This window comes from Leucoraja erinacea, chromosome 24, assembly GCF_028641065.1.
Source record: "Leucoraja erinacea ecotype New England chromosome 24, Leri_hhj_1, whole genome shotgun sequence".
Classification (NCBI taxonomy): Eukaryota; Metazoa; Chordata; class Chondrichthyes; order Rajiformes; family Rajidae; genus Leucoraja; species Leucoraja erinaceus.
In genome coordinates this window covers 20,483,858-20,509,529 of record NC_073400.1, presented here as the reverse complement: position 1 = coordinate 20,509,529, position 25,672 = coordinate 20,483,858, and the positions used below count along the sequence as shown (strand labels likewise).

The 25,672-nt window shown below is 41.8% G+C and overlaps 1 protein-coding gene across 2 annotated transcripts; it reads right to left on the bottom strand.

The window, feature by feature from the left end:
• Nucleotides 1-1,033: 1,033 nt before the first annotated feature.
• Nucleotides 1,034-25,490, bottom strand: LOC129708754 (NACHT, LRR and PYD domains-containing protein 3-like). Of its 2 annotated transcripts, none has more exons than XM_055654718.1 (14): nucleotides 25,040-25,490; nucleotides 22,594-22,750; nucleotides 19,587-19,675; nucleotides 16,015-16,181; nucleotides 14,495-14,657; nucleotides 14,341-14,406; nucleotides 9,909-11,613; nucleotides 6,204-6,290; nucleotides 5,889-6,059; nucleotides 5,624-5,782; nucleotides 5,263-5,433; nucleotides 4,899-5,075; nucleotides 4,606-4,773; nucleotides 1,034-4,450 (listed from the first exon to the last, which is right to left on the bottom strand). In XM_055654718.1, the coding sequence occupies exons 3-14, from the start codon at nucleotides 19,636-19,638 to the stop codon at nucleotides 4,363-4,365; spliced, it is 3,174 nt and encodes a 1,057-aa protein (XP_055510693.1). In that variant the 5' UTR covers nucleotides 19,639-19,675; nucleotides 22,594-22,750; nucleotides 25,040-25,490; the 3' UTR covers nucleotides 1,034-4,362. The 2 variants fall into 2 exon arrangements, with proteins under 2 accessions (XP_055510693.1, XP_055510694.1); XM_055654719.1 differs by having other exon boundaries at nucleotides 22,594-22,727.
• Between the last annotated feature and the right edge of the window lie 182 nt (nucleotides 25,491-25,672).

Here is a 25,672-nt window from a genome sequence, read left to right as displayed (position 1 = left end):
TTATGTTATTCACATCGAGTTCAATGATCGTGGAAGCCGAATAGATTCATAATGATTGCAACCAACCCACGGATTACCATGTCGTGACCATGGCTATAGATGTTTCCAATTTAGTTCACGGCACAAAAGACGTGCCGTGCAATATCAAATTAATTAAAAGTACTGTGTACACAACGATATCCAACGGCACCAAAGAATAAACAGCTAACCGAGAAAATACCAAATTCGGCAAAAAGCTGCAGAGAATGTTCATATAATTGCTTTATTAAAACTCAATGAAAAGGATATGTAAACTACGTTCCTTCGAAAGAGCCTCGGGAATATGTAGGGGGGGGGGGGGGGGGTGTCGGGACACTGAAATGAATGACATGTTTCATATATCCAAATATTCAAAAAATAATTTCCCAGTTGTCATTCATAGATTGTCGATGGTAGGGTGATCGACATCATTTCATCGTCTATGATATAAGAACTAAAAATATCAAAATAGAATGCGTTAAATCTTTGATATGCGGCAATAGAAGTTATTACAAAGCGATATAAATGCAAAAACCATGCCAAAATAAAAAATGTCACCTGGATTCATTGGATCACGTGACTGCTAATGTCGTTAGGTTTTTAAACTTTCAGTTCTTATTTCAAACAATGTGTTCTCAGAATCGTTTCATCCTAAATGGCCTACCCCTAAATGGCCCTTAATCTTAAACTGTGACCCCTGGTTCTGGACTCCAACATCAGGACATTTTTTCTGCATCCACCCTGTCCAATCCTCTAAGAATTTTTATGTTTCTATAAGATCCATTCTCATCCTTCTAAATTCCACCTAATTCAAGCCCAGCCGACACATTCTTTCATCATTCATCAGTCCTGCCATCCTGGGAATTCTCCTGGTGACATTAACCTGGTCAAATTAATCTCATGTTGCATGACATATTTAACCATCCATGTTAAACAATTATGTTTGTACGAATTTTTGTAGTAATCATTTCTGTTATGAGTAGCTAACCTAAAAAAAAAAACCATGACAACTTAATTCTGTACAAAATATATTTATTGGAAATAATTAAAAACACTGTTTTACAACTATTACAAAATTACACTAAAAAGCAGAAAATCCATTGTTCTGGATAATGATAGGAAATTACATGTTGTACTGCAACTTTTCTACTTCATCCATGGTTCACCATTTAAAATACAGCTTCAACAGTTATAACACATTCCCATTAAGTAGTTTGAAGGGTCTCCACCCGAAATGTCACCTATCCATGTTCTTCAGAGGAGCTGCCTGACCTGCTGAAGTACTCCAGTACTTTGCATGCTTATTAATCTGCATCTGCAGTTCCCTGTTTTTAAGACTTTAAGAAGTTTTCAGGCAAAGGTTAATGGTTTAACATTCAGTGAAGAAAGTTACCCAAGATAACAATGGGTTCTAGATCAAATGGATCACCAGGCCAAGATATAACAAATGGAGTTCAATGCAGATCAATGCGAGATATTAAATTGGCAAAGCAAAGCATGGCAGGGCACACACGGTATATGGCAGAGACCGAGTGTGCTGTACAACTGCAGGACCACGGCATACAGCCACATAATTCCATGAAAATTGAAACCCAGATCGACAAATTGAAGGTGGTGTTTGACACACTTGCATTCAACTATCTGGATACCGAGTAGAAGAGTTGGGATTTCATGTACAAGTTATTGGTGGAACCAGAGTGTGTGCCTACTATCGTCATCTACATCTTGGAAGGATGTCATTAAGCTGTGCAAAGTGCTAAAATGATTCATAAGGATGTTACTGGGACCAGAGTGGTTAGCTTCAAAGTAGAGGCTAGATGGGTTGGTACTTTTTTTCCTGGACCATAGGAATTTGATGGATGACATTAGAAGTATATAAAATAATGAAGAACATTGATAAGGTAAATGGTGACTGGCTTTCTCCCAAGGCATAATTCTAAAGCTAGAGGTCATAGATGCAAGGCAAGAGGAAACATGTGAAGAGACCTGAAGGGTAACCTTTTCCACACTATGAGGTTAGTGGCCATCTGGAAGAATCACTGGCGGGACTGACGTATGATGAAAGAATGGATCGACTGGGCTGGTATCCACTGGAATTTAGAAGGATGAGAGGCTATCTTATAGAAACATAAAATTCTTAAAAGATTGGACAGGTTAGATGCAGGTAAAATGTTCTGGATGTTGGGGGAGGCCAGAACCAGGGGTCACAATTTAAGAATAAGGAGGAGGCCAGAACCAGGTGTCACAATTTAAGAATAAGGGGTAGGCCATTTCGGACTGAGAGGAGGAAAAACTTTTTCACCTAGTTGTGAATCTGTGGAATTCTCTGCCACAAAAGGCAGTGGAGGCCAATTCACTGAATGTTTTCAAGAGAGAGTTAGATTTAGCTCGGAGGGCTAAGGGAATCAAGGGATGTGGGGATAAAGCCAGAACGGGGTACTGATTTCGGATGATCAGCCATGATCATATTGGCTCAAAGGGCCAAATGGCCTACTCACGCACCTATTTTCTATTTTTCTTTGTTTCTATGGAAGAAGCTGCAAGAGGAAACTGAAGAAGCAGATGCAATTTACATGTTAAATATATTAAGATAATAAAGGGTTAGAACCAAATAGGAAAATGGGACAAGTTTGGGTAGATATCTTGGTCAGCATGTACTACTTGGGCAGAAGAACATATTTCAATGCTCCAATTTATTGAAACACACATTGTTGATGTAAAACTTTAGTGTTGCTGAGTGAAAACTATTAGTCTGATAAACAGTGCAGCAATTGAAAGCAGACATTTTTACAGCTTGTTTGCATATGCTTGCAGTTCTTGCCTGATCATTATAGTGGAACACAGTCAGAGCCGGACAGAACAGAAACAGGCCCCCACAGCCCACGTTGTCCATTCTGGCCAAATAAGCACATTAGACTAGACCCATTTATGTGCATTTGGTCAACAGGCCTCTAAACTCTCACTATTCTTACATCCATCAGAATGTCTTTAAAATGTCATAACCGACGGCCTTTACAACTTCCTCTAACAGCCCTTCACCCCAACAGGAATATTGTGTCCCTGTACTTTTCCTTTCTCACCTTTAAAAGCCTCTAATTTGCTAGCCACCCCCTTACCCAAAGACATACTCTCCCAATCGACTTCAGGTTTTGGCCCAATATCTCCAAAATCACTCTTACTCCAATTTTGGATCTTCATTAGTGGGCCAATCCTATTCTTCTCCGTAACTACTTTAAAACTAATAGAAGTATGGTCACTGATCCCAAAGTGCCCCTGACTGACACTTCAGTCACTTGCCCCACCATGTTCCCTCAGGGGCGGTACAGTGCTGCCTGCTCTATATATAATGATTCAGGAAGTTTTCTTGGACACATCTAACAAATTCTCCCCCATCCAAGCCATTTACATTATGGACAATTCAGGCAATGTGAAGTTGAAATCTACAAATAGTATCCTATTATTTTTACAGCTATCTGCAATCTTAATACATATCTGCACCTCCAATTTGTGCTGATTATTGAGAGGACTGCAATATTGACACCAGTGTAATCATACCCCTCCTGTGCCTGTTCTACTCATATCACTGGAGGATCTCAAGAACATCCTCTGAGAATTATAGTCATATCCGCCCTGATCAAAAAGGCAACAGAACCTTCTCTTTTGCCTGCATCTCCATCCCACCTGTAGCATCAATACCCTGGAATATTGTGCTGCTAGCTCTGCCCTGCTTACAACCATGTTTTTGTTACACCATGCTTCAACACAGCAGCTGGCGTCAACCTAGAATTTCCCCTAACACGGCCATTTTGCTATACTTTCACCACATTGGCTGCTGTACCTCTCAGCTAACCAAACAGTCCTCTTAAAAGGCCCGCTGCTCCTCTGCCTCCTCGCTTGAAGCTTCTGAAATGTCAATTCCAAAGTCAAAACCATGCATCAGAACTAGAAAATAAACATATGACAGGTCCGCCAGTACCTAAAAACAATTCAATTACAAAATCACAACTAACACAACCAGAAACATTTACCCAGATTCAATCTATGTTCTTGTTAATTCTGCTGTGCAGTTTTCAATATCTCATCGATCATTTATGTCTTAGTTTTTGTGCATACCTATCAGGCATGCAGTTAAAGAGACATTTTTTTCACACGATGCAATTCATGTTCATCATTGAGATTTGCTTGAAAATTTGTATTTTGTGCTTTAAATAAATGGCTGCAATAGGTTTCAGAAAAAGGGATGTATCATGCCCAAGTGATTCCCTACTCCATCCTCATAATCTACAGGACAAAGAGCAATCCAAATCTTGATCAAAAGAATCTGACGTGTGGAAATTAAAACATTCACACAAACACCTTCATTCCATTTCTGTATCCTTGCAGTGACAGCAGCCTCTCCCGCCCGTTGGAACTGAATTTATTGTCATCCAGGCTGAAACAAATTTAAGAATATAATGTAATCGATTGTATCAAAGGCCATTACAGAGAGAATAGTGGTAATGTCAATATTTACAGAAAGATGTCTTCCATAAAAAATGAAAAGTGTAAATATGTTTTGTGACATTAAAGAGTAACTAGAATACTCACTCAAGGTTCCTCAAACCTCTGCAGTCTTGTACGAGATTGCGGAATGTCTGAACAGATTGGTCTGTAAAGTTGTTAGATTTCAGGTTGAGCATCCACACTGACCGGATTGCACGGAGAGCAGAGTAAAGATCACTCACACATGAATCAGTGAGTTCATTCTTCCAGAATCTGTAGATGGAAAAAAAAGAAATCCTAAGAAATGATGCATTCTCCAGTGTTAATCTACACCATTATTAATCATGCTTATGGTTAGATCGTTATTGTAAACCATTTGTTATGACTCTTGCACTTACCGCAGCTGTTTTAATTGAGGGTACTGGTTCCTCTTCATTGCCTCACATAATATTTTCATGCCCCGATCTCCCAGCTTATTACCACCCAGCTCAAGAAACATCAGCGAGCTGCTTATACTGATCATCACAGAGGCGACATCTCTGGCACAAGAAGCCGTGAGCCCAACTTCCCAAAGTCTGAAATTCAAAGATATAAATGACAAAGAGGAATAATTGCATTTTAAACCCATGGAGTTCATTGAAGGAATTAGGGATAACTAACATGAAATTATTATCAGCTGTAATACTTACCCATACTACTGATAATGTTTAGCATTACCACTCCAATTATTATCAAACCCATTTTACATAGACTCGTACATACCGCAGTTCTTCTAGTTGTTGGTTAGATGTCCTCAGAGCTGCAGATACTATTTTAATTCCTGAATCCCCCAGGTCATTTTTACTCAGGTTCAGTGCTCGGAGTGACTGGTACGTACTAACAGCGGAAGCAAGATCCTCAGTGCAACAAGCTGAGAGACTAGTATCATCCAACCTATCCATCAGGAGTTGGGAGGGAAGGAAGAAGCAGAAAACAAGATTGAGAGTGCAAGAAGAAATAATGGGAAAAGAGACAGTGCAAATTATGCAATGTCATGATTACACTGAACAACGGATATATATTACTAACTGATGTCCAGTAGTGAACAGCGAACCATTATGAAGAGAACGTCTGTGATACTCACTCCAATTCCTCCATTCTACACAGCCCCTTGGGCAGTTGTCGCACTCCTGCATCACCTAACGGATTACTTCCCAGAGACAGAGTTGTCAGTGACTGGTTTATGCTGAGAGCAGAGGAAAGATCCTTGATACAAGCAGCTGTAAGACCATTAGCTTTCATGCTGAGTATCAGGAAAGAGAAAAATGGATAAAGAAATTACAGAGTACACCATATGTAGTCTCAAATGCCAGTAAAATAAAGAACATTTTACACAATCTGGAACACACCTCAGCTTCTTTATTTTGCAGGCCGGATTCCTCAAAACCACACACAGATTTTGAATTCCAGAATCACCCAGTTTGTTCTCCGTCAAGTCCAATTCCAATAACGATTGATTTTCACTCAGAGCAGAAGCAAGATCCGTAGCACAAGAAGCTGTGAGATTGTTCGCACCCAGTCTGAAGGATCAAAGAACAAGATAAAAAGAACAAAAGATTCAGTGTAAATCACTGAGGTATACCGTATTAATGTTTAATAGGTATTAATGATAATGTAATTTTTACTAATGATATCTCAACATTTATTCTCAATCTGCTACTTACTGCAGTTCTTCTATTTTACATGTAGGTTCCCTCAGAGCAACAGACAGCAGTTCCACTCCCGAATCACCCAGTTTGTTGTTCCATAATCTAAGCAGAGACATTGAGAAATAAATTGAATCAAGTGCTAGATTATGTTTAGGTTTATCATCACATGTACCAAGATAGTGATATGTTTTTTGCTACAATGTCCATCACTGAATATTATAGATTACAGCAAACACACCAGATGTGCCAGATTTTTTGTCATTCTTACTTCCTGAATATTCAGGGATCATCAGTAAATGCGGTTACTAAAAGTGCTGCATGAACTTTGCAAGTGTGCCTCAATCTATCTTCAGTTTGTTCTTTACTTCTCCACATCGCTGTCTATATCTCTCATTTCTCTTGCCCTCTAACCAGTCTGAAGATGGGTCTCGACCCGAAATGTCACTCATTCCTTCTCTCCAGAGATGCTGCCTATCCCACTGAGTTACTCCAGCTTTTTGTGTCTATCATTAGTTTCAGACAATTGGATTTATTCTCCTGAAGCTCAATGATGAATCATGTCTGAGGAAACGTATTCATTTGTTTTGTAAAACTTTGATTTCTGGAAGAGATGGGCGACTTTCCACAAATTCAATGAAAGCATGATTATATCCTGGACTTTACACCAGGTATATCTTCGTCTTCTTCTTCTTGGGATGGGAGATTGCAACCTTCGAGTGGTCCACCCAGTTTCGATGAATGCAATCAACCTGGCGTGCACAAACAGAAGATCAAACAGAACAATTTGTCTTACAACTTTAGTCTGTGCACGCCATACACAGCAAGAAGAAGAAGAAGTATATTTTAAGGGCTAACTTCAGTTTCAATATCCTATAAAACTCCATTCAGACTCATCACAAGTTTTCAATGCCACAAACTGCCGGTGTGTGCATGTATGTAGTCTGTTACCTCATTTCTATTGAACTGATTGGACAGTATTTGGTGAGTTCTTTTGGCATTTTCTACCCAAGCACGGGCCACTTTACCAAATTTACAAGTTAGCTGCCATGCTTTACCCAAAGACTGACCACTTCAGGCAAGAATAAAACGCTGCACACCAGGAGAATGCTGGCCTGGCATCAATTGTCTGATGAGGGGCCAATGTCATATCAGTTGAATAAATAAATGATGAATGGATTGGAAAAGTAAACTCGGATAACACATTAGCAGCAAGTTATCCCAAGGGTTGAATGACTTTGCAAAGCTGTGATTCCAAAGTAGTAACATCCTCAGTTACTGGATGTTACTGGATGTTTGGCAAGAATAAATCAGGGAAGGTAGTACATCCGTGGATAACAAGGGAAATCAGGGATAGTATCAAACCGAAGGATGATGCATACAAATTAGCCAGAAAAAGCAGCATACCGGAGGACTGGGAGAAATTCAGAGACCAGCAGAGGAGGACGAAGGGCTTAATTAGGAAAGGAAAAAGTAGATTATGAAAGAAAACTGGCAGGGAACATAAAAACTGACTGCAAAAGGTTTTATAGATATGTGAAAAGAAAGAGATTAGTTAAAACAAATGTAGGTCCCTTGCAGTCAGAAACAGGTGAGTTGATCATGGGGAACAAGGATATGGCGGACTAATTGAATAACTACTTTGGTTCCGTCTTCACTAAGGAAGACATAAATAATTTTCCGGAAATAGCAGGGGACCGCGGGTCAAAGGAGTTGGAGGAATTGAGTGAAATCCAGGTTAGCCGGGAAGTAGTGTTGGGTAAATTGAATGGATTAAAGGCCGATAAATCCCCAGGGCCAGATAGGCTGCATCCCAGAGTACTTAAGGAAGTAGCTCCAGAAATAGTGAATGCATTAGTAATAATCTTTCAAAACTCTTTAGATTCTGGAGTAGTTCCTGAGGATTGGCGAGTAGCAAACGTAACCCCACTTTTTAAGAAGGGAGGGAGAGAGAAAATGGGGAATTACAGACCAGTTAGTCTAACATCGGAAGTGGGGAAACTGCTAGAGTCAGTTATTAAAGATGGGATAGCAGCACATTTGGAAAGTGGTGAAATCATTGGACAAAGTCAGCATGGATTTACAAAAGGTAAATCATGTCTGACGAATCTTATAGAATTTTTCGAGGATGTAACTAGTAGCGTGGATAGGGGAGAACCAGTGGATGTGGTGTATCTGGACTTCCAGAAGGCTTTTGACAAGGTCCCACACAAGAGATTAGTATACAAACTTAAAGCACACAGCATTGGGGGTTCAGTATTGATGTGGATAGAGAACTGGCTGGCAAACAGGAAGCAAAGAGTAGGAGTAAACGGGTCTTTTTCACAATGGCAGGCAGTGACTAGTGGGGTACCGCAAGGCTCAGTGCTGGGACCCCAGCTATTTACAATATATATTAATGATCTGGATAAGGGAATTGAAGGCAATATCTCCAAGTTTGCGGATGACACTAAGCTGGGGGGCAGTGTTAGCTGTGAGGAGGATGCTAGGAGACTGCAAGGTGACTTGGATAGGCTGGGGTGAGTGGGCAAATGTTTGGCAGATGCAGTATAATGTGGATAAATGTGAGGTTATCCATTTTGGTGGCAAAAACGGGAAAGCAGACTATTATCTAAATGGTGGCAGATTGGGAAAGGGGGAGATGCAGCGAGACCTGGGTGTCATGGTACACCAGTCATTGAAGGTAGGCATGCAGGTGCAGCAGGCAGTAAAGAAAGCGAATGGTATGTTAGGTTTCATTGCAAAAGGATTTGAGTATAGGAGCAGGGAGGTTCTACCGCAGTTGTACAGGGTCTTGGTGAGACCACACCTGGAGTATTGCGTACAGTTTTGGTCTCCAAATCTGAGGAAGGACATTATTGCCATAGAGGGAGTGCAGAGACGGTTCACCAGACTGATTCCTGGGATGTCAGGACTGTCTTATGAAGAAAGACTGGGTAGACTTGGTTTATAATCTCTAGAATTTAGGAGATTGAGAGGGGATCTTATAGAAACTTACAAAATTCTTAAGGGGTTGGACAGGCTAGATGCAGGAAGATTGTTCCCGATGTTGGGGAAGTCCAGGACAAGGGGTCACAGCTTAAGGATAAGGGGGAAATCCTTTAAAACCAAGATGAGAAGAACTTTTTTCACACAGAGAGTGGTGAATCTCTGGAACTCTCTGCCACAGAGGGTAGTTGAGGCCAGTTCATTGGCTATATTTAAGAGGGAGTTAGATGTGGCCCTTCTTGCTAAGGGGATCAGGGGGTATGGAGAGAAGGCAGGTACGGGATACTGAGTTAGATGATCAGCCATGATCCTATTGAATGGCGGTGCAGGCTCGAAGGGCCGAATGGCCTACTCCTGCACCTAATTTCTATGTTTCTATACTTCACACCCCTCTTCACCTTGACAGTCCAGTGGCTGTTCCCATTCCTTGGGACAGACTAGAATGCGGCTACACACTGACCACTGCATCTCGTACCCTGGCCTGGGTGTAGATACAGTGAAAGGGGACTTTGTTCATACATGCAACAAGAACACATTTATCACAATTAAATCAATGCTCATTATTGGATATGATAAACGAGTAATATCGCTTCACAGGGATCTACATTAAGCACAAATTATTTGTGAACCACTAAACAGAACTTTGGTTTCATGCCATGTTTGATCATTTCTTCCACCTGCAGCTCCCAACCCCCTACCTCCCAAAGTTGCAGTCGGGGACAAATCAACAATTACCTCAACACTCTGCATTTGTGCAGTCCAGATTCCAGCCACCGCAGCCCATCACACTGAATGGAGCAATTCTGCAGGTCAATGTCATTCATGGTGTCACAGAACCCAATAACATTAGACAGAACAGCACAGTCAATTGGGTTCATTTGCAATCCATTAAATTTAAGTGTTTTTACCGATCCCACTGTTGACTCAACCAGTGGTTTGTTCTGGCACTCAAACAGGTAGTGGAACATGTTCAGGAGACTAGTTTTACCGGCTTTGGTCCAAGTATTTGCAATCCGTTTTTGAATTTCCACTTTTATCCAATCAATCACTTGGTAGGTTACTTCAATAGGAAATGGTCCCAAATACTTTTCCAGTGGCTGACGTTTTCGTGAAGACAGACCAACAAGGAATCTGAGAAATAAATCATATCGCCCATCTTCAACCTTACGGGCTTCCTCGAAAAACTCCCTGATGTCACCAGGGCCTGCATTTAGGAATTGTGCAAGTGCAGCTATAAACTCTTGGACAGTGAGATGCGTGAATTCATAGACTATATTCGGAACAGAATCATCGCTATCGAAAAGTTCCATCAGAAACCCAGATACGAACTGGGAAGGTTGCAGCTGGTGCATGATCAAGTCTCCAGTTCTAAACATAATTTTCCTCTCAGAAACTCCGGCAAAGGCCAGTTCACCAATTTTCAGCAATGTATCACGAGGCTTTTGAACATTACTGTGGTTTTCCAGGATGTTATAAATATGATAGGAATACAATTCAGTGATGGTTTGGGGAATTTGCTGCAGTTTTACACTGTTTATGAAGAAGGGGCCTAGAGTTTGACCAAGAATCCAGCAGTAAGAAGGGTTGAAGCTCATAGAGTATAGGATTTTATTCTCTTTCACGTGTTTGAAAACAGCTGCTGCCACTGCCTGTCTTTCAAAAAACCTGTTGAAATATTGTTTACGTTCTGCATGAGCAAATCCCCGGATTTCAGCCCAGAGATCGATCTCAGCCCTTTCCAATAAATACAAGGTGGTGGGGCGACTGGTCAGCAGCACCGAACATCCTGGGAGCAACTTGCGTTGTATTAAAGCATAAACAATGTCAGACACTTCACACCAAGTCTCGGGATCATCACACTTGTGCTTAGGCTCTGTATTTCTTCGATTATCTGCAAAATCAATTTTGACTTTGTATTCATCCAAACCATCAAATATAAACAACAATAGTTCTGGATGTTTCCAGATTTCTTGCAGGATGCTACCAAAGTAAGGATACTGGTCCAGTATCAGTTCCCTCAGGTTGATTTTACAATTAGTATCATTCAACTCACGAAACTTAAAACTGAACACAAATTGGAAATTTTGGTAGATTTTCTCAGTGGCCCAATCATGAACAATCTTTTGCACCATTGTTGTTTTTCCAATCCCTGGATCTCCACTCACAGCAACTGACCGCTTACCCTGGACAAAACTACTCCAGAACAATTTATCTGTTGGGATTCTTTCAGCCTGATTTTCGTGCCACGCTTCATGTTCTTGGTCTCTCGACAGCAGTTCATGTTCTACATGTTTCCGCTTTCGTTTGCCTGAAATAACTGTAAGGTCAGCATATCGATCATCCAGCTGAAAATCCTTCACCCCGTCATTTTCCCCAATCTTGTTCATTCTCAGTTTTTCAGTTTGTTTGCACAGTTTCTCCTTGTGTTTCTGTTGAACACCTTCATTGGAGCAAAGTAATTCACAATATTAATTTTAACTATGCAAGTTATGATTCATTTAAGAGTCACTGACTAATAGAGCACAGAAGCAGACCCTTCGGCCCAACTTATCCATGCCGAAGATACCCATCTCAGCTTGGCCCAATTGCACACATTTGCCATATATCCCTCTAAATCTTTCCCATCCATGTACCTGCCCATAAGTGTTCTGAAGAAGGGTGTCGACCTGAAACGTCACCCATTCCTTCAGTCCAAAGTTGCTGCTCGTCACTCCAGCATTTTGTGTCTTCTAACTTTATTTGGCAGCTTGTTTTACAAAACAATACTCTGGGGGGGGGGGGGGGGGGGGGGGGGGGGGGGTGGGGGGGGGGGGGGGGGGGGGGGGGGGGGGGGGGGGGAGGGTGAGAGGAGAGGAGGGGGGAGGGAAGAAGTGGGGAGAGGAGGAGGGGAGCGGGCTGTGGGCGAGCGAGCTGCGGGGCCCACGGCGAGCGGGCTGCGAGGTGCGTCTGGTTCAGTATGTGAGAATGCACGTGTGCGTTTCTGTGCATGCGTGCGTGTGCGACATTATTTTTTCCTTCGGCCCGCAAAAAATTGCCAAATATATAATGTGGCCCTCATGGTGAGTTTGGATCCCCCTGGTTTAAAGGAATATAGTCAAACAGCCAGGTAAAAGAAGTGTAAATGCGGCATCTTGGACGGCATGGACAAGTTGGGCTCAGGGTCTGTTGCCATGTACTATGACATGACCAATTCTGAATGGGAAAGAATGGCATACTTAATAGCGTGTGCGGCAGTGGCGCCGACGAACGAGAAGCCGAAGCAAAGAAGTGGAAGCCAAATAACCGAATGGAAACAAAGCCGAATGCAAACTAACCGAAAGGGTGGGACACCTAAAAGCCAACTAACCGAAAGGTCGCGTTGCCTAAAAGCAAACTTACCGAATGGCTGCTCTACTGAAATGCCACCTACCCGAAAGGTGGCGGCGCCTACAAGCCAACAAACCGAATGCCCCTCAACAGAAAAGTCAAATAACGGACATGATGTTGCCGGGGGGCGGAACTTGTCAGACCCCTGCGTCCATCACATCACTGTGGAAGGATGAACATTGTCCCACACCTCCGCTCCACCCGACTCACAGCCCACGGAGGGTGGCCGTGGGAGAGAGGGGGCTGTCCCGAGGGATGCGCACTTTCGGCTGCTTACAACTTGGTGCCAATCACCTATGGCTTGTGTGGGAAAATGACCCCCACACTCCCGCCGGTGGAGGGACACACGCCACAATGAACAGGAAGGTTGGCGCTGTAATTAAGACGGCTAAAGCACTGTGCACGGTCCGTCATTTAAATAGGTGTGGAGTAGGGGGAGGGAGGGAGAGAGAAGGAGTGGAGATAACTTTTAAGAAGCCAGAGATCCAGAAGCCAGAGAAGCTCACAGACATTTAACATTACCTGTCGGTTATCCTTGGTTCTGAAAACTACTGCTTACGTTTTTCTTTCCCCAATGAAATTCACCGGTCAGCACCGGCTACAACCTAGGAGAACCTTCGACCACCTGGCAACCCACTAGGACCTCCTGGCGAACCCACCTGCGGCACGAGTATTCTCGCTACTCTCCATGGCAGTTTCATTCTGGTCGCCACTAATTTTTCAACATGTTGAAACATTCGCGGCGACCATAATGAGGCCGCAACTAGTTCCCAGAATGCTGGAACTCCTCACGACCATGAAGGCGATTCCCTGGCGACCATGTGGCTATTGCACATTCTCCTGCAGTCGCCTAATTGGGACAGGCCCATAAAGCTGCTACAAGAGAAGGCCAGAGATTAGAGCTTACCTCCTGACAGCACATAGATGGTGGAAAAGTAGATAGGTTTGAAATGTGCATTGGATAATCCTCTACTTGCCTGGATGAGTGAACTTCCACACTTCCAGTACAAAACAGGAACCCAATTGACTAGAATGCCATCCATCACCTTAAATATTCATTTCCTGCACCACTTGTGCAGTGTGTAACATCATCAAACCACACTGCAATAACCCACCTACACTACACTAACAGCTCCCTAATTTGCAATACAAGGGGGGGCTTCATGCATAGAAGAGCAACAACAACTGCAGACTCTCCTCAAAGTTGCACATTGCCCTGATCTCGAAATATTGCCATATCCACATCCTGTAATTCCAGGTCCAAAAGCATTGTACATTAACATGATTATATCTGGCAATGAGAAGGGGCTCACTTTCTCCCTTTTTTATTTTTATTTTTAGTCCTGTCCGTGGGAACTTTTAATTGGAAGTCTTCTTTTATGTGGTTGGTGTGGGGGGGGGGGGGGGGGGGGGGGGGGGGGGGGGGAACTGCCTTAATCCCAGTCCTATCTGGTCGGAGATGATCCAGCTTCGCGGCAGAGGGCCTGAGAACTGGATATTTTTAGTGCCTGCCCTCACAGTGAATTCTGCTGTGGGGGGACATTTCATGTTGATTTCTATAGTGTACTGTTCTGTGTCTTTTTTCTTTTTTCTCTTTTTTGTTTTGTATGGATATATTGACATTTGGTCTGTTCTATTAACTCTGTAAAGCACTTTGGTTCAAATACTGGTGTTGTTGAAAAGTGCTATATAAATAAAGATTATTATTATTATTATTCATTAGAGTGGATTTCAGGATATACCACAAATATTGATTGTGCTTATGGAAAGGGAATAATTAGAAAATGAAAATCTAACTTACCTTTTAGGTGGCTGGGAATCTCTGTACAACCCCGGATTAATTTCATCAAATCCTGAATGTCAGTACCTGTTTAAATCATTTAGATTTTATGAATTGCGTATGTGCAAATAGTAAAATGGAAAGAATTCAAGTTCAGCATGTAATGTTTTCTTACCCATACTCAGTATATCTGTCAACATGTTCTCCAATTTTGGAAATCTATATTTTGTTTTCAGAATGGATTCCCACATTACCCTTCTTGGTACGGAGCCTTTCTCCATCACAAGGGTTACAAGAAGTTTGGAACTGTGGGCCTTATTCCTTTCCTCCTCCACTTTCTGCAAATAATGTCAAATATATTGTGGATCAGAGTGAAAAATAAACACAAGGAATTGACCTGTTCAGTGTGAGGAGCTCTCACAATCAAAATCCACTGAAATAAATGATTCAGATAGAATGAATATTCTGTAACATTTATTTCATGCAATCTGCTGTTCAGCGAATAAGATATTAACTAATCCTTATCTTCGCTTCATTAACATGCCTTACTTTCACTTACTTAAAGTCTACTGGCTTTAAAAAAAATACCGAATGTAGACATTGTCCATCCTTATATCCTTATCTATATAATTAAAAGTCTCATCTTGACCACTTCCTGTCTGCGCTGCATATTGATTTTAGAAAAAACACTACCCTGTATTGCTGTGATTTTGGCCATCTTACTCAGTCCTTCTCCGCTGAACCAGCCCCGAGGATTTTTCCCATCTATAAAAATTAAAAAGTTATGAGTGTTTAAAAAAAACCTTGAGATCAGCCGATTGGTCCTCTCGCCCGTCAATCACCGATATGAAGTAAACGCCCCTTCCGGGAGGGGGGGTGCAGGACTATAAACCCCCGGGTGCCTGGTGTGAGTCAGTCACCCTGCAAGATCACAGGGTGAGAGACAGGCCACAACTGTCATTCTAAGCTGTGAACCAACTGAACTGTGAGTCTGCATTGTACTTGCAATAAATGATTTGTTAGCCCTTAATGACAATGCCATGAGTTGTTTGGCCTGCTGCCCTGCCTGTGCTTGAAACTGCAATGCTTTATTTGGTCTGAATGTGTTTGGAAGGAATAAATGCTCAATCCAGGGGGAGAGGGGGGAGGTCCTTCGATTCATGCTGTTCATCAACCACATACTTACAACCATATAGGGCAAATTTGCAGCTTGTTTATAGGTAACTGGTGGGATCGGGGTAAGGGAGAAAGGGCGATTGAGAATGGGGAAGATTATGGAAATAATGTTGAATTAGTGCAAATATGTGGGTGATGAACGATGTGAATCGAAGGGCTGGTCCATGTTGTATCTATATGACGATGAAACATTTACATGTTTGCTCAGAAATACGTTACATTTTTGCACATATCAGCGTCATCTCCAAGTTCCTTCAGTTCAACCAAGTTCACAGGCGCTTTGCTTGAATTATTTAATCCAAATTTGATCTCCCCTTTCCTTCAAAAATAAAATTATTTTTACGCAGGAAATCAAATCACTCCCTACTTCAGTACAGAAGCAGCTGAAAATGGTCGCCTTTCCCAGTTTTAAATTCCTCGGGTTTTCTGGCCTGTTTCTTTGCAGCATACATTTGCAGTACTTAAACTGATGCTCTCTTGGTTTTGTGAATATGGTTGAAACCAAATTGTGTCACTCACCAAAAGTTCTTGTTTACTGATCTGCTGCTGCTCTTTCAAAAGCAAGGCAATTGATTTCACCTCTTCTTCAATTGCCTGTTCTAACCTGTCCCGGTAAAACTGTGTTAATTTGAAGAGTTTGTGCTCATTACTTTTTTTCAAGAATTCCATGAATGCAATCCTCAGACCTGTGAGCACATGGAGAAAAATGGAACATTAACAATGAGTTAACAGGATACCTTATTTCCCTTTAGAATAAGACTGGGGGCTTCTACAAATCTCACCATCTGATAAACCACACAATGCACTTTCTGCATTGTTATCAATGTCAAGGTTGAGGAGAGAATTGATAAGAGTCATAGTCATAGAGTGATGCAGTGTGGAAACAGGCCCTTCGGCCCAACTTGCCCACACCGGCCAACATGTCCCAGCTACACTAGTCCCACCTGCCCGTGGTCAGTCTATATGCCTCCAAACCTGTTCTATCCATGTACCTGTCTAAACGTTTCTTAAATGTTGGTAGTCCCTGCCTCAACTACCGAGCAGTTTGTTCCATACACCAACCACCCTTTGTGTGAAAATTTTATTCCTCAGATTCCTATTAAATCTTTTCCCCTTCACCTCAAACCTGTCCTCTAGTCCTCGATTCACCTACTCTGGGCAAGAGATTGTGCATCTACCCATCTAATCCTCTGAAGTCTGACATTTACACCCTGGGAAAAAGTTACTGACATCCATTTATGCCTCTCATAATTGTATGTACTTCTATCAGGTCTCCTCTCAAACCACAACATTCCAAAGAAAACAATCCCAATGTATCCAACTTTCTTTATAGCCAATACCCTCAAATCCAGGCAGTGTTCTGGTAAGCATCTTCTTCACCCTCTCCAACGTCTCCACATCCTACCTTTAATGGAGTGATTAGAAATGCACACAATACTTCAAAGACAACCTGACAAAAGTCCTATAAAGGCACTCCAAAAAGAACTAATCAACCCACCAACATTTATGTCCAAGTTGCTAATTTACTTCAAACAAAAGATGCTTGATGGTTGGATTGGCTGTCAACATTGGCTGTTTTAAAGTGCTTAACAAATAAAGTTGGATTGGATTGGATGGTTGGTACATTATTGATGTGCTAAAGGGCCCGTAATCCCTGTATTATGGTCAGGAAACAAATTATTCCTCATGTCATCTTAGCTTGATTTCTTTTAACCTTGACCAACCACTCTGCAAAGGTTCTTCGTTATTTTCCATGCTTATATCAATTTCCACTCAGAAACTAGTCCCAAATCTTTATTTATTCTGGCAAATATATATTTTTTCATTTGAAGAACCATTCCTACCAATCTATTTAGTAGCTAGCCAATGCACTCGCATCTTTCCAGGCAACAAGAATTGAACAATGCTCCAGTTGCTCCAATGGAGTTGTCATCTGTGCACTTTGCTACGAACAGGAATTCCGGAATGATTAGCGAACAACACCTCAACAGTCTAGAGAGGAACCAACAATGCCTCCAAGAAATTGTATGATCACCATACCAATACCTCTATGTTCACTGAAGTGATAACGAAAGCATTAAGGTAATGATTTTCATACATCAACTCCATCCAAGCAGATATGACCTATGGTTGCTAGACTCTCATCTAATGTCCACAAGTCCCAGTTTGTCTATTTCCATAAATCATGTGTTGGTTCAGAGGAAAAGCTACAAAAGATATACTAAATACATTTCTCAATGCTGCTAGGTGCAGCCATAATAAACTGGAAGCAACAGTTAATCAATCTGCCTCACTGGCAACACATGCCCCATGATGTTATGGCTCAACTTGATGAGATGCACTATGCACTTGACAACGGAAAAAATGGAAAACAGTAAACCTCCTCCCACCCCACCGTCGTTGAGGTAGGAGGGTTTGATGTTTCCGGATTTGACCCGTGTTATGCAAGTCTTATGCAAGTCAACTTGATAAACATTTAATGGCCTTTTCTTTCCCAAAATGTTCTTCCTTCTGAAGCCAGGGTGGAATTTTGCAATAGGAGTTTGACTAGGTAATCACTGGAAGAAACATGCTTTAGAACATTCCAATACATATTTCCCCATTGTGTCATCAAAAAATCAATTCTCCACTTAATATAATCCCCTTACAAATACATGAAATATGTCTGCAATACAATTCAAATACTGAACGCAAGATCACAAATCCCCTTGCGAGAAAAATATTTGGTATTGTCCTGATAATTGAATGAATATACGCACTGCAAAATTCTAACTTCGCTTCACGGGATGATGAATTGTGATCATAATTCTTAAAAGTAACTTTACTTCTCAGTACTTAGCTTAGTCCAGTTTTGCTGCTATCATTGCATGATGTTTTTGTTCCCTCCCCAGCTATCATTCAGTTAACCCGAATATCTATGTAACTAAAAGTCTGATCTTGACCACTTCCTGTCTGCACTATATATTGATTTTAGAAAAAACGCTGCCATATATCACTATGATTTTTGGCCATCTTACTCAGTCCTCCGTCGCTGAGGCAGCCCCGAGGACTTTTCCCGATCAATGAAAAATAAAAAAAGTTATGAATGTTTAAAATATATTGAGATCATCTGATTGGTCCTTACACCTGTCAATCACCATGGTGAAGGTAATGCCCCTTCCGGGGGGGGGGGGGGGGGGGGGGGGGGGAAATGGTATGAAATTGCTTTCGAATTTGCTGACCTGCACTCTGCTTGAAATGGTAAGAAATTGCATTTGAATTTGGTGGCCTGCACTCTGCTTGAAATGGTATGAAATTGCATTTGAATTTGGTGGCCTGCACTCTGCTGGAAATGGAATTTCAGGGAATAGCCGTGAGTGAACTGCCAGCCCACCAGCCACGAGTCAATCAACTGCCAGCCCACCAGCCGCGAGTCAACCAACTGCCAGTCCAACAGCCGTGAGTGAACTGCCAGACCACCAACCCCGAGTAACTGAGCTGCCAGCCCACCAGGCCTGAGTGATTGAGCTGCCAGCCCAAGAATCCATTTGGCCCACAATGTCCATACTAGCCCTCTGGAAACTAGTCCCTTCGGCCCACAACAACCATAGTAGCGCTCCAGATAGCCCCCACAACTGGCCACCAATATTGCAATTGGCGGAGAGGTGGAATATTGCGTTGGGGGACCAGCCCCCCCATGTGAACATGGCCTCCAATCCTTGCCCTTTGAAGTGCCTGGCTAAATAGCTAAAATATTGCCATCACATGTTTATTTTCTTTGACAGTGAGTTCCAGGCACCTACCACTCTGCATAGAAATATTGATGTAAATCTATTTTAAACATTCTTCCTCGCTCCTTAGAGTTATCCCCTACAGCATTTAACATTTCCACCCTGGTACAAAACTTAGCAAAAGCAGATGGGATTAGCACAAATAGGACATGTTGGTCGGTGTGGGCAAGTCAGGCCGAAGGGCCTGTTTCCATGCTGTATGACGCAAGGACTATCGCTAGTATCCATTTCAGTTCCTCTTCCTGCATAAAAAATTACACACATAACAATTACACCATTTGATAGAACAGACATTATGATTCAAAGAAAAAATGAACATACTTGTTTTCACCGCAGATCTTGGTACTGGAGTCTCATTTGAACTTTCAGCCATGATGGGCAAATGGTACTTCCAAAAGGTGGTTATGATACTATAGTAAATGCAATCATGATAATTAGACAGAGATCTGATGACAAGATATCTATTGTAAACAGGGCATCAAATCTTCCCTTCCCAACCACTATAAGAGATGCTTGCTCTCATAGAATACAAAAGTCAAAACCATATAAATATGGAAAAAATGTTGTCTTACATTAAAAAAAAAAATACTTAAAGGTGCAGAATGCATATCTCAATGTGACTATAGATTAGAACAGTATTAAACAATTTAACTCCTTACGACTACCTTTTCATTCAGTAAAATTATGACTGATCTTTTAGCTCAGTGCAACTTTCCTGCAATGAACACAAAATCCCATTATATACAAAATTCTATTTTTAATACATTCAGCAATTGTGCATCCATTGGTCATCAACGGTGGAGGAATTCCAAAAATACACTCCAATTTGGGTGAAGACAATTCTTCTCTGCCCAGAAAAGCAAATCACTTATCTTGACAATAGACGATAGATAATAGATGCAGGAGTAGGCCATTCGGCCCCACTAGCCAGCACCGCCATTTAATGTGATCATGGCTGTTCATCCACAATCAAGTCAAGTCAAGTCGTCAAGTTTATTTGTCACATACACATACGAGATGTGCAGTGAAATGAAAGTGGCAATGCTCGCGGAACAACAAAACAACCAAACAAATTATAAACACAATCATAACACACATATTATTTTACATAATAAATAATAGAAGGAAAAACATTCTGTACAATTAGTCCCTGGTGAGAAAGGCATTTGCAGTTCGAATTGCCTCTGGGAAGAAACTCCTTCTCAACCTCTCCGTTCTCACTGCATGGCAACGGAGGCGTTTGCCTGACCGTAGCGGCTGGAACAGTCCGTTGCAGGGGTGGAAGAGGTCTCTCATGATTTTGTTTGCTCTGGAGTTGCACCTCCTGTTGTATAGTTCCTGCAGGGGGGTGAGTGAAGTTCCCATAGTGCGTTCGGCCGAACGCACTACTCTCTGCAGAGCCTTCTTGTCCTTGGCAGAGCAATTCCCGAACCAGATGGTAATGTTCCCGGACAAGATGCTTTCCACCGCCGCTGCGTAGAAGCACTGGATATCAATACCCCATTCCTGCATCTCCCCATATCCCTTGACTCCGCTATGTTTAAGAGTTTGTCTAGCTCTCTCTTGAAAGCATCCAGAGAACCAGTCTCCACTGAAGCAGAGAATTCCACAAACTCACAACTCTGTGAAAAAGTTTTTTCCTCATCTCAGTTTTAAATGACTTACCCCTTATTCTGCTTAATTAATTGCTGCAGATGGAAGCAAACTGACGAAGAGTTTCAGACACTGCTTAGTTTTTCACCAATGCAATCTGACCAGAATATTTCAGAATTTTCTGCTTTTGTTTCCCATTTCAAGCATCTTCCGTTATTGTTTTATTATTTTCAATTCATAGTTAAAAAATAGATTTGCAAATACCAGATTAATTTATTGTCTTATCTGCCAGGGTACAATAAAATTCCTTGTTTGCATAAAGGTCATAGTAAACAGTATCTAGTAAGCATAGATACAGCATTTACCACAGCAAATTCAAAAAAACACCAAAATGGTGCAATATGAAGCAGTACCCAAAGAAACACAAAATAACAACGAGGCAGAGTTAAAACAGAGTATGTGGAAGCACCTCAGTGATGTAGGAGTAAAATAAGTAATTAGTTCTGAAGTCTAATAGCCTCTTCAAAAAAAATGGTCAAAAAGCAAAGATGTTACAACTGTGATTCCAAAGGAAATTATGTATAGTAATAGATCCACAGATGATGCACATAATATTGCCAGAAAATCTAACTGCACCAAAGGTTTAGAAGAATTTTAAAATTCAGTAAAACGACAAAACTATTAAGGTGGAAATAATAGAATGAGAATAAGCTTGAAAGAAACATGCAGACCGACTAAAATATTCCATGACATGTGAAGCAGAAAATAAATGAACTCAAGTGAACCCCCCCCCCCCCCCCCCCACACCTAATCAGAAACAGGGAAATTATTCAGGAAAATAAGAAAAATTAAAAAACTGCTTTATGAAGGCAGTGCAACACAAATTAACCATACAAAATTCAGGAGATAAAAGAGCACAAGGGGGAAGAACAAAGAAAATCACGATTAATAAATAGAGCAAATGAAATTAAAAGGGCTAAAGGTTAACAAATGCCCAATTAATGATGATCTGCATCTCAGGAGTACAAAATGTTATGTTCTTGGAAATAGTGAACGCATTTGTGATCATCTTCCAAAATTCTTTAAACCAACAAATTAGGTGGCAAATATACACCTACGATTCCAAGAATGGTGAGAAATTTGCTGCTGCACATCAATTAACAATAGTAATGGTGAAAATGCATGTATTTTCTGTGTGTCTGAGGACCTGACCTCTACTTGACCCAAGTATAGCTAAGAAATCACTGAGTACCAGCCTTGATGGCCAAGTTAAGACTGCCTTTTTAAAAAATTTACTTAAATTCTAAAAATGGCACTGGAAATGTGGTAACCCGTTTATATTGGCTAAGAGTAATCTACTATTCCTCCCCTCCTGAAATTAAGTATGATTGCGCCTATAAATAGTAAGATTTTATTTTTATATGCAAAAAAAGGAATGATGAAAAGACCACACTTGGGTAAAACATTCACTGGCTTGATTAAAGTCATCCTGGTTTAAGAAATAAATCATGTTTAATATATATATATTAGAGTTTTGAGAATGTAATGGAGATTAAATAATGGAAAATCAGTGGGTGTGGTGCAGTTGTACTACAAAATAATTTTGCAATGTTTAAATGTTGCAATGTCTTACCACATACAACATAATACTGCAATTTCAGAGTGCGTTGTCCTGGCATAATGCCAACAATGTTTTATTGCGAAATGCTTATCTGTAGCAATATGACGACCTTACCTTTCTTGTCGTCTTTCAATGGCAGCTGTTTGAAAAGTTCTGTCTTTTTGGACCGCATAATACCCTTTGCTGATGCAACACACATACCAGTCCGAGGACACTGGTCACTTCCTGCTGTCCACCGCTTTCAGTCACTCCAGGGAAAAACACGTAACATCTTGCAAACAAAGTAAAATAGAGCAATATAGCATAGAAACAGGCCCTTCAACCCAATTTGCTCACAGCAAACATCATGCCCCATCAACACCAGCCTGCATTTTACCCATATCCTTATAAATCTATGTCAGTGTTACTACCCAGATTTCTTTTAAATGTTGTGATAGTACCTGCTCCAACCTCTCCTGGCAAGTCATTCCATATATCAACTGCCCTTTGTGTACAAAACGTTGCCCCTCGGGTTCCTATTAAATCTTACCCCCCTCACAAACCTAGGCCCCCTGGTTCTTGATTCCCCTACTATGGATTATGCATTCACCCCTATCTATTCACCTCATGATCTTATACACTTGCATAAGATCACCTCTTATCCTACTGCACTCCAAGGAATAATGACCTAGCTTGTGCAACACCTCCCTATAGCTTAGGGCCCTCAAGTCCTTGCGCCATCCTCAAATGTTCTCTGCATCATTTCCAGCTTAAGAACAACTTTTCTTATAAAAGTGACCTAAACTGAATACAAAACGCCAAATGTGGTCTCATCGATGTCTTGACCAACTATTAACATAACCTCCCTACTTCTATAGTCCATACTTTGATTTATGAAGGTCAATGTGCCAAAAGCCTCCTTGACCACTACCCAAGGAACAATGCCACTTTCAAGAAATTAGGTACCAATCTGCATGCCTAGATCCCTCTGCTCTACATCATTCCCGAGAGCCGTCAGTCACTGTGTAGGTTTTGCCCTGGTTAGACGTCCCCCAATGCAACACCTTACACTTCTCTGTAACCATTAACCACTCCACAGCCCGCCTGCCCAGCCAATCACAATCCTGCTGCAATTTTTGATTATCATCTGCAATATTTATGATACCACCCACTTTTGTGTCATCTACAAACCTGCTAAGCATGTTACATTCTCATCCAAATCATTGATATAAGCCACATACAAACAATTGTCCTCAAGACACTTCCGTTAACTGTCCCCAGTTAAAAGTGCCCCAGTCTTCATATCTTTCTCCACAGTAAAATAGGTGTTACAAGACCGCATTTAGAACACTATGTTTTCATTTCCGGGCACCATATTATTGGAAAGATATTGTCCAGCTTGAAAAGGTTCAGTAAAAACGTACGAGGATGTTGCCAGGATGAGAGGAAGTGAGCTATAGAGAGAGGTTGAGTAGGCTGGGTCTCTATTCCATGGGGCACCAGCCGACAGCCACTAGACAATGCAAGAGGCGCAGCCGACGGTCCCTACTTGTTGGCTCTTCTCCACGCTGGCTGTGGCAGTTGGTGTCCCGTCGGACCGGGGTCGCCCCGGACATCTGCGGCTGCCCCCCCCCCCCACTGGAGGGGGGGGTTCAGTGGCGGTTCAGTGGCAGTTGGGCAGCGCTTGCGGCGCCAGGGACCCAGCTTCGATTCTGGCTGCGGATGAGGTACAGGTCTGTGTGCGCGCTCTCCCGTCTCTCACTCGCATCTGCCCCCCCCCCCCCCCCCCTCTCTCGCTGTTACACCGCGCTCTCCTGTTACCAGTTCTTTTGAAGTTGACCATTTATGGGAGTCTCTCTGGAAGCAAGCATTTCATTGCTCATTCGTATTATAGATGAGGCTAAAGAATTCCATTGCCTTGGAATTAGCTGAATAGTGATATTCGACTCAGAAACTATCATTGTTGTGCTCCAATCTGGAATACATTAATTTTCCTATAATGTGAGCACACAGCACCCCCAATCCTCAGATTAAATATATTTTTACACATAAATTATGAATAAAGAGAAGAATTTATACACGGTTTCTTCAGCATGCTCTTCGTTCGCTTTTTCTTTATGGTGAATGACCTCTGGCAAATCCCATGATTCTTGCATTTTTCAGAATACCGAACTCGCTTATTCAATCCGGCAGTCCTTCCTGCTCCATGTCAGTTCATTTCAGTCCTCTGAACTCTCATAACAAACCATACCGACTTCTAGCCTCAGTCCTGTATTGAGTCTCACCCCCTGCCAATTTGCTTGAAAATATAGTTTCATGAGCTTTTCGATAATTCATCGCTTTAAGATTTTTTTTAGAAGAAAAAAATCACTCTGGGCTTTCTCAGTGTCTACTTTTCTCGTTTGTAAATTATAATAAATAATATGTTAAATTTCGCGGGCATATTATTGGAAAAGCTTACTTAAGTTTTAACTGCTTTACATTCTACAGCGCCGCGACAAATATAAGGAGCTGGGCAGGAGGGTAAACCGTGACCTAAAATGACTCCTACCTTGTTTAAGAGGGAACTGCAGACTCCTACCTTTTTCGCTTCATGCCCACACACACTCCCTTCTCACGACCGTCACCGCACGTCTGACGAACACTAACTGACGGAGGAGACCCGGGCCCAATATGGGCCCGCCTCCGAGAATCGAACAAGCTGCAGACAACAATATTTTCGCTTCGAACCAAAAAAATAGACACCTCTTCCGCCTTCACAACCCAACTGAGCATGCGCGCGACAACACACCCATGGTTTCCTTCAAAGTGCACCCGATGTATTCGGACCTTCCATTGGCTGACTGGGTGAAGTTAGACTAACCTAGTGGACGCCGCCACGCAGTCGCCTTTGCGGTCCGGGCGGTGGAACTGGTTTGGATTCGATGATGGGTGAATATCCTATAGTACGCAACGCAACGGAACGTAACGTGGGCCTTTTTTTTCATCCATTTCCGTAACCGGACCCGACCCGACTCGCAGTGTAATCAACGTTGCGGGGCAACAGTTTGTGTTAATAAATTACAATTCTGAAAATATGGAGAAGATTTTACCAAATAACTTTTATTTCCGTAACCGGCTTCCGTCTCTGCACTATTATCCTATGGGATCTTTGGTGCGGAGACAGAAGCCGGTTACGGAAATGGGGGGGTTACACAAAAATGCTGGAGAAACT

What these genes read in the sequence shown, in the direction of transcription:
- LOC129708754 (XM_055654718.1), bottom strand. Translation starts at nt 19,638, where the DNA reads ATGGCTGAAAGTTCAAATGAGACTCCAGTACCAAGATCTGCGGTGAAA. An exon ending in TCAGTAAACAAGAACTTTTG is followed by an intron (nt 14,658 to 16,014) that starts GTGAGTGACACA and finishes CATTATTTGCAG; the next exon opens with AAAGTGGAGGAGGAAAGGAA. An exon ending in TGTAGAATGGAGGAATTGGA is followed by an intron (nt 5,434 to 5,623) that starts GTGAGTATCACA and finishes CCTGATGGATAG; the next exon opens with GTTGGATGATACTAGTCTCT.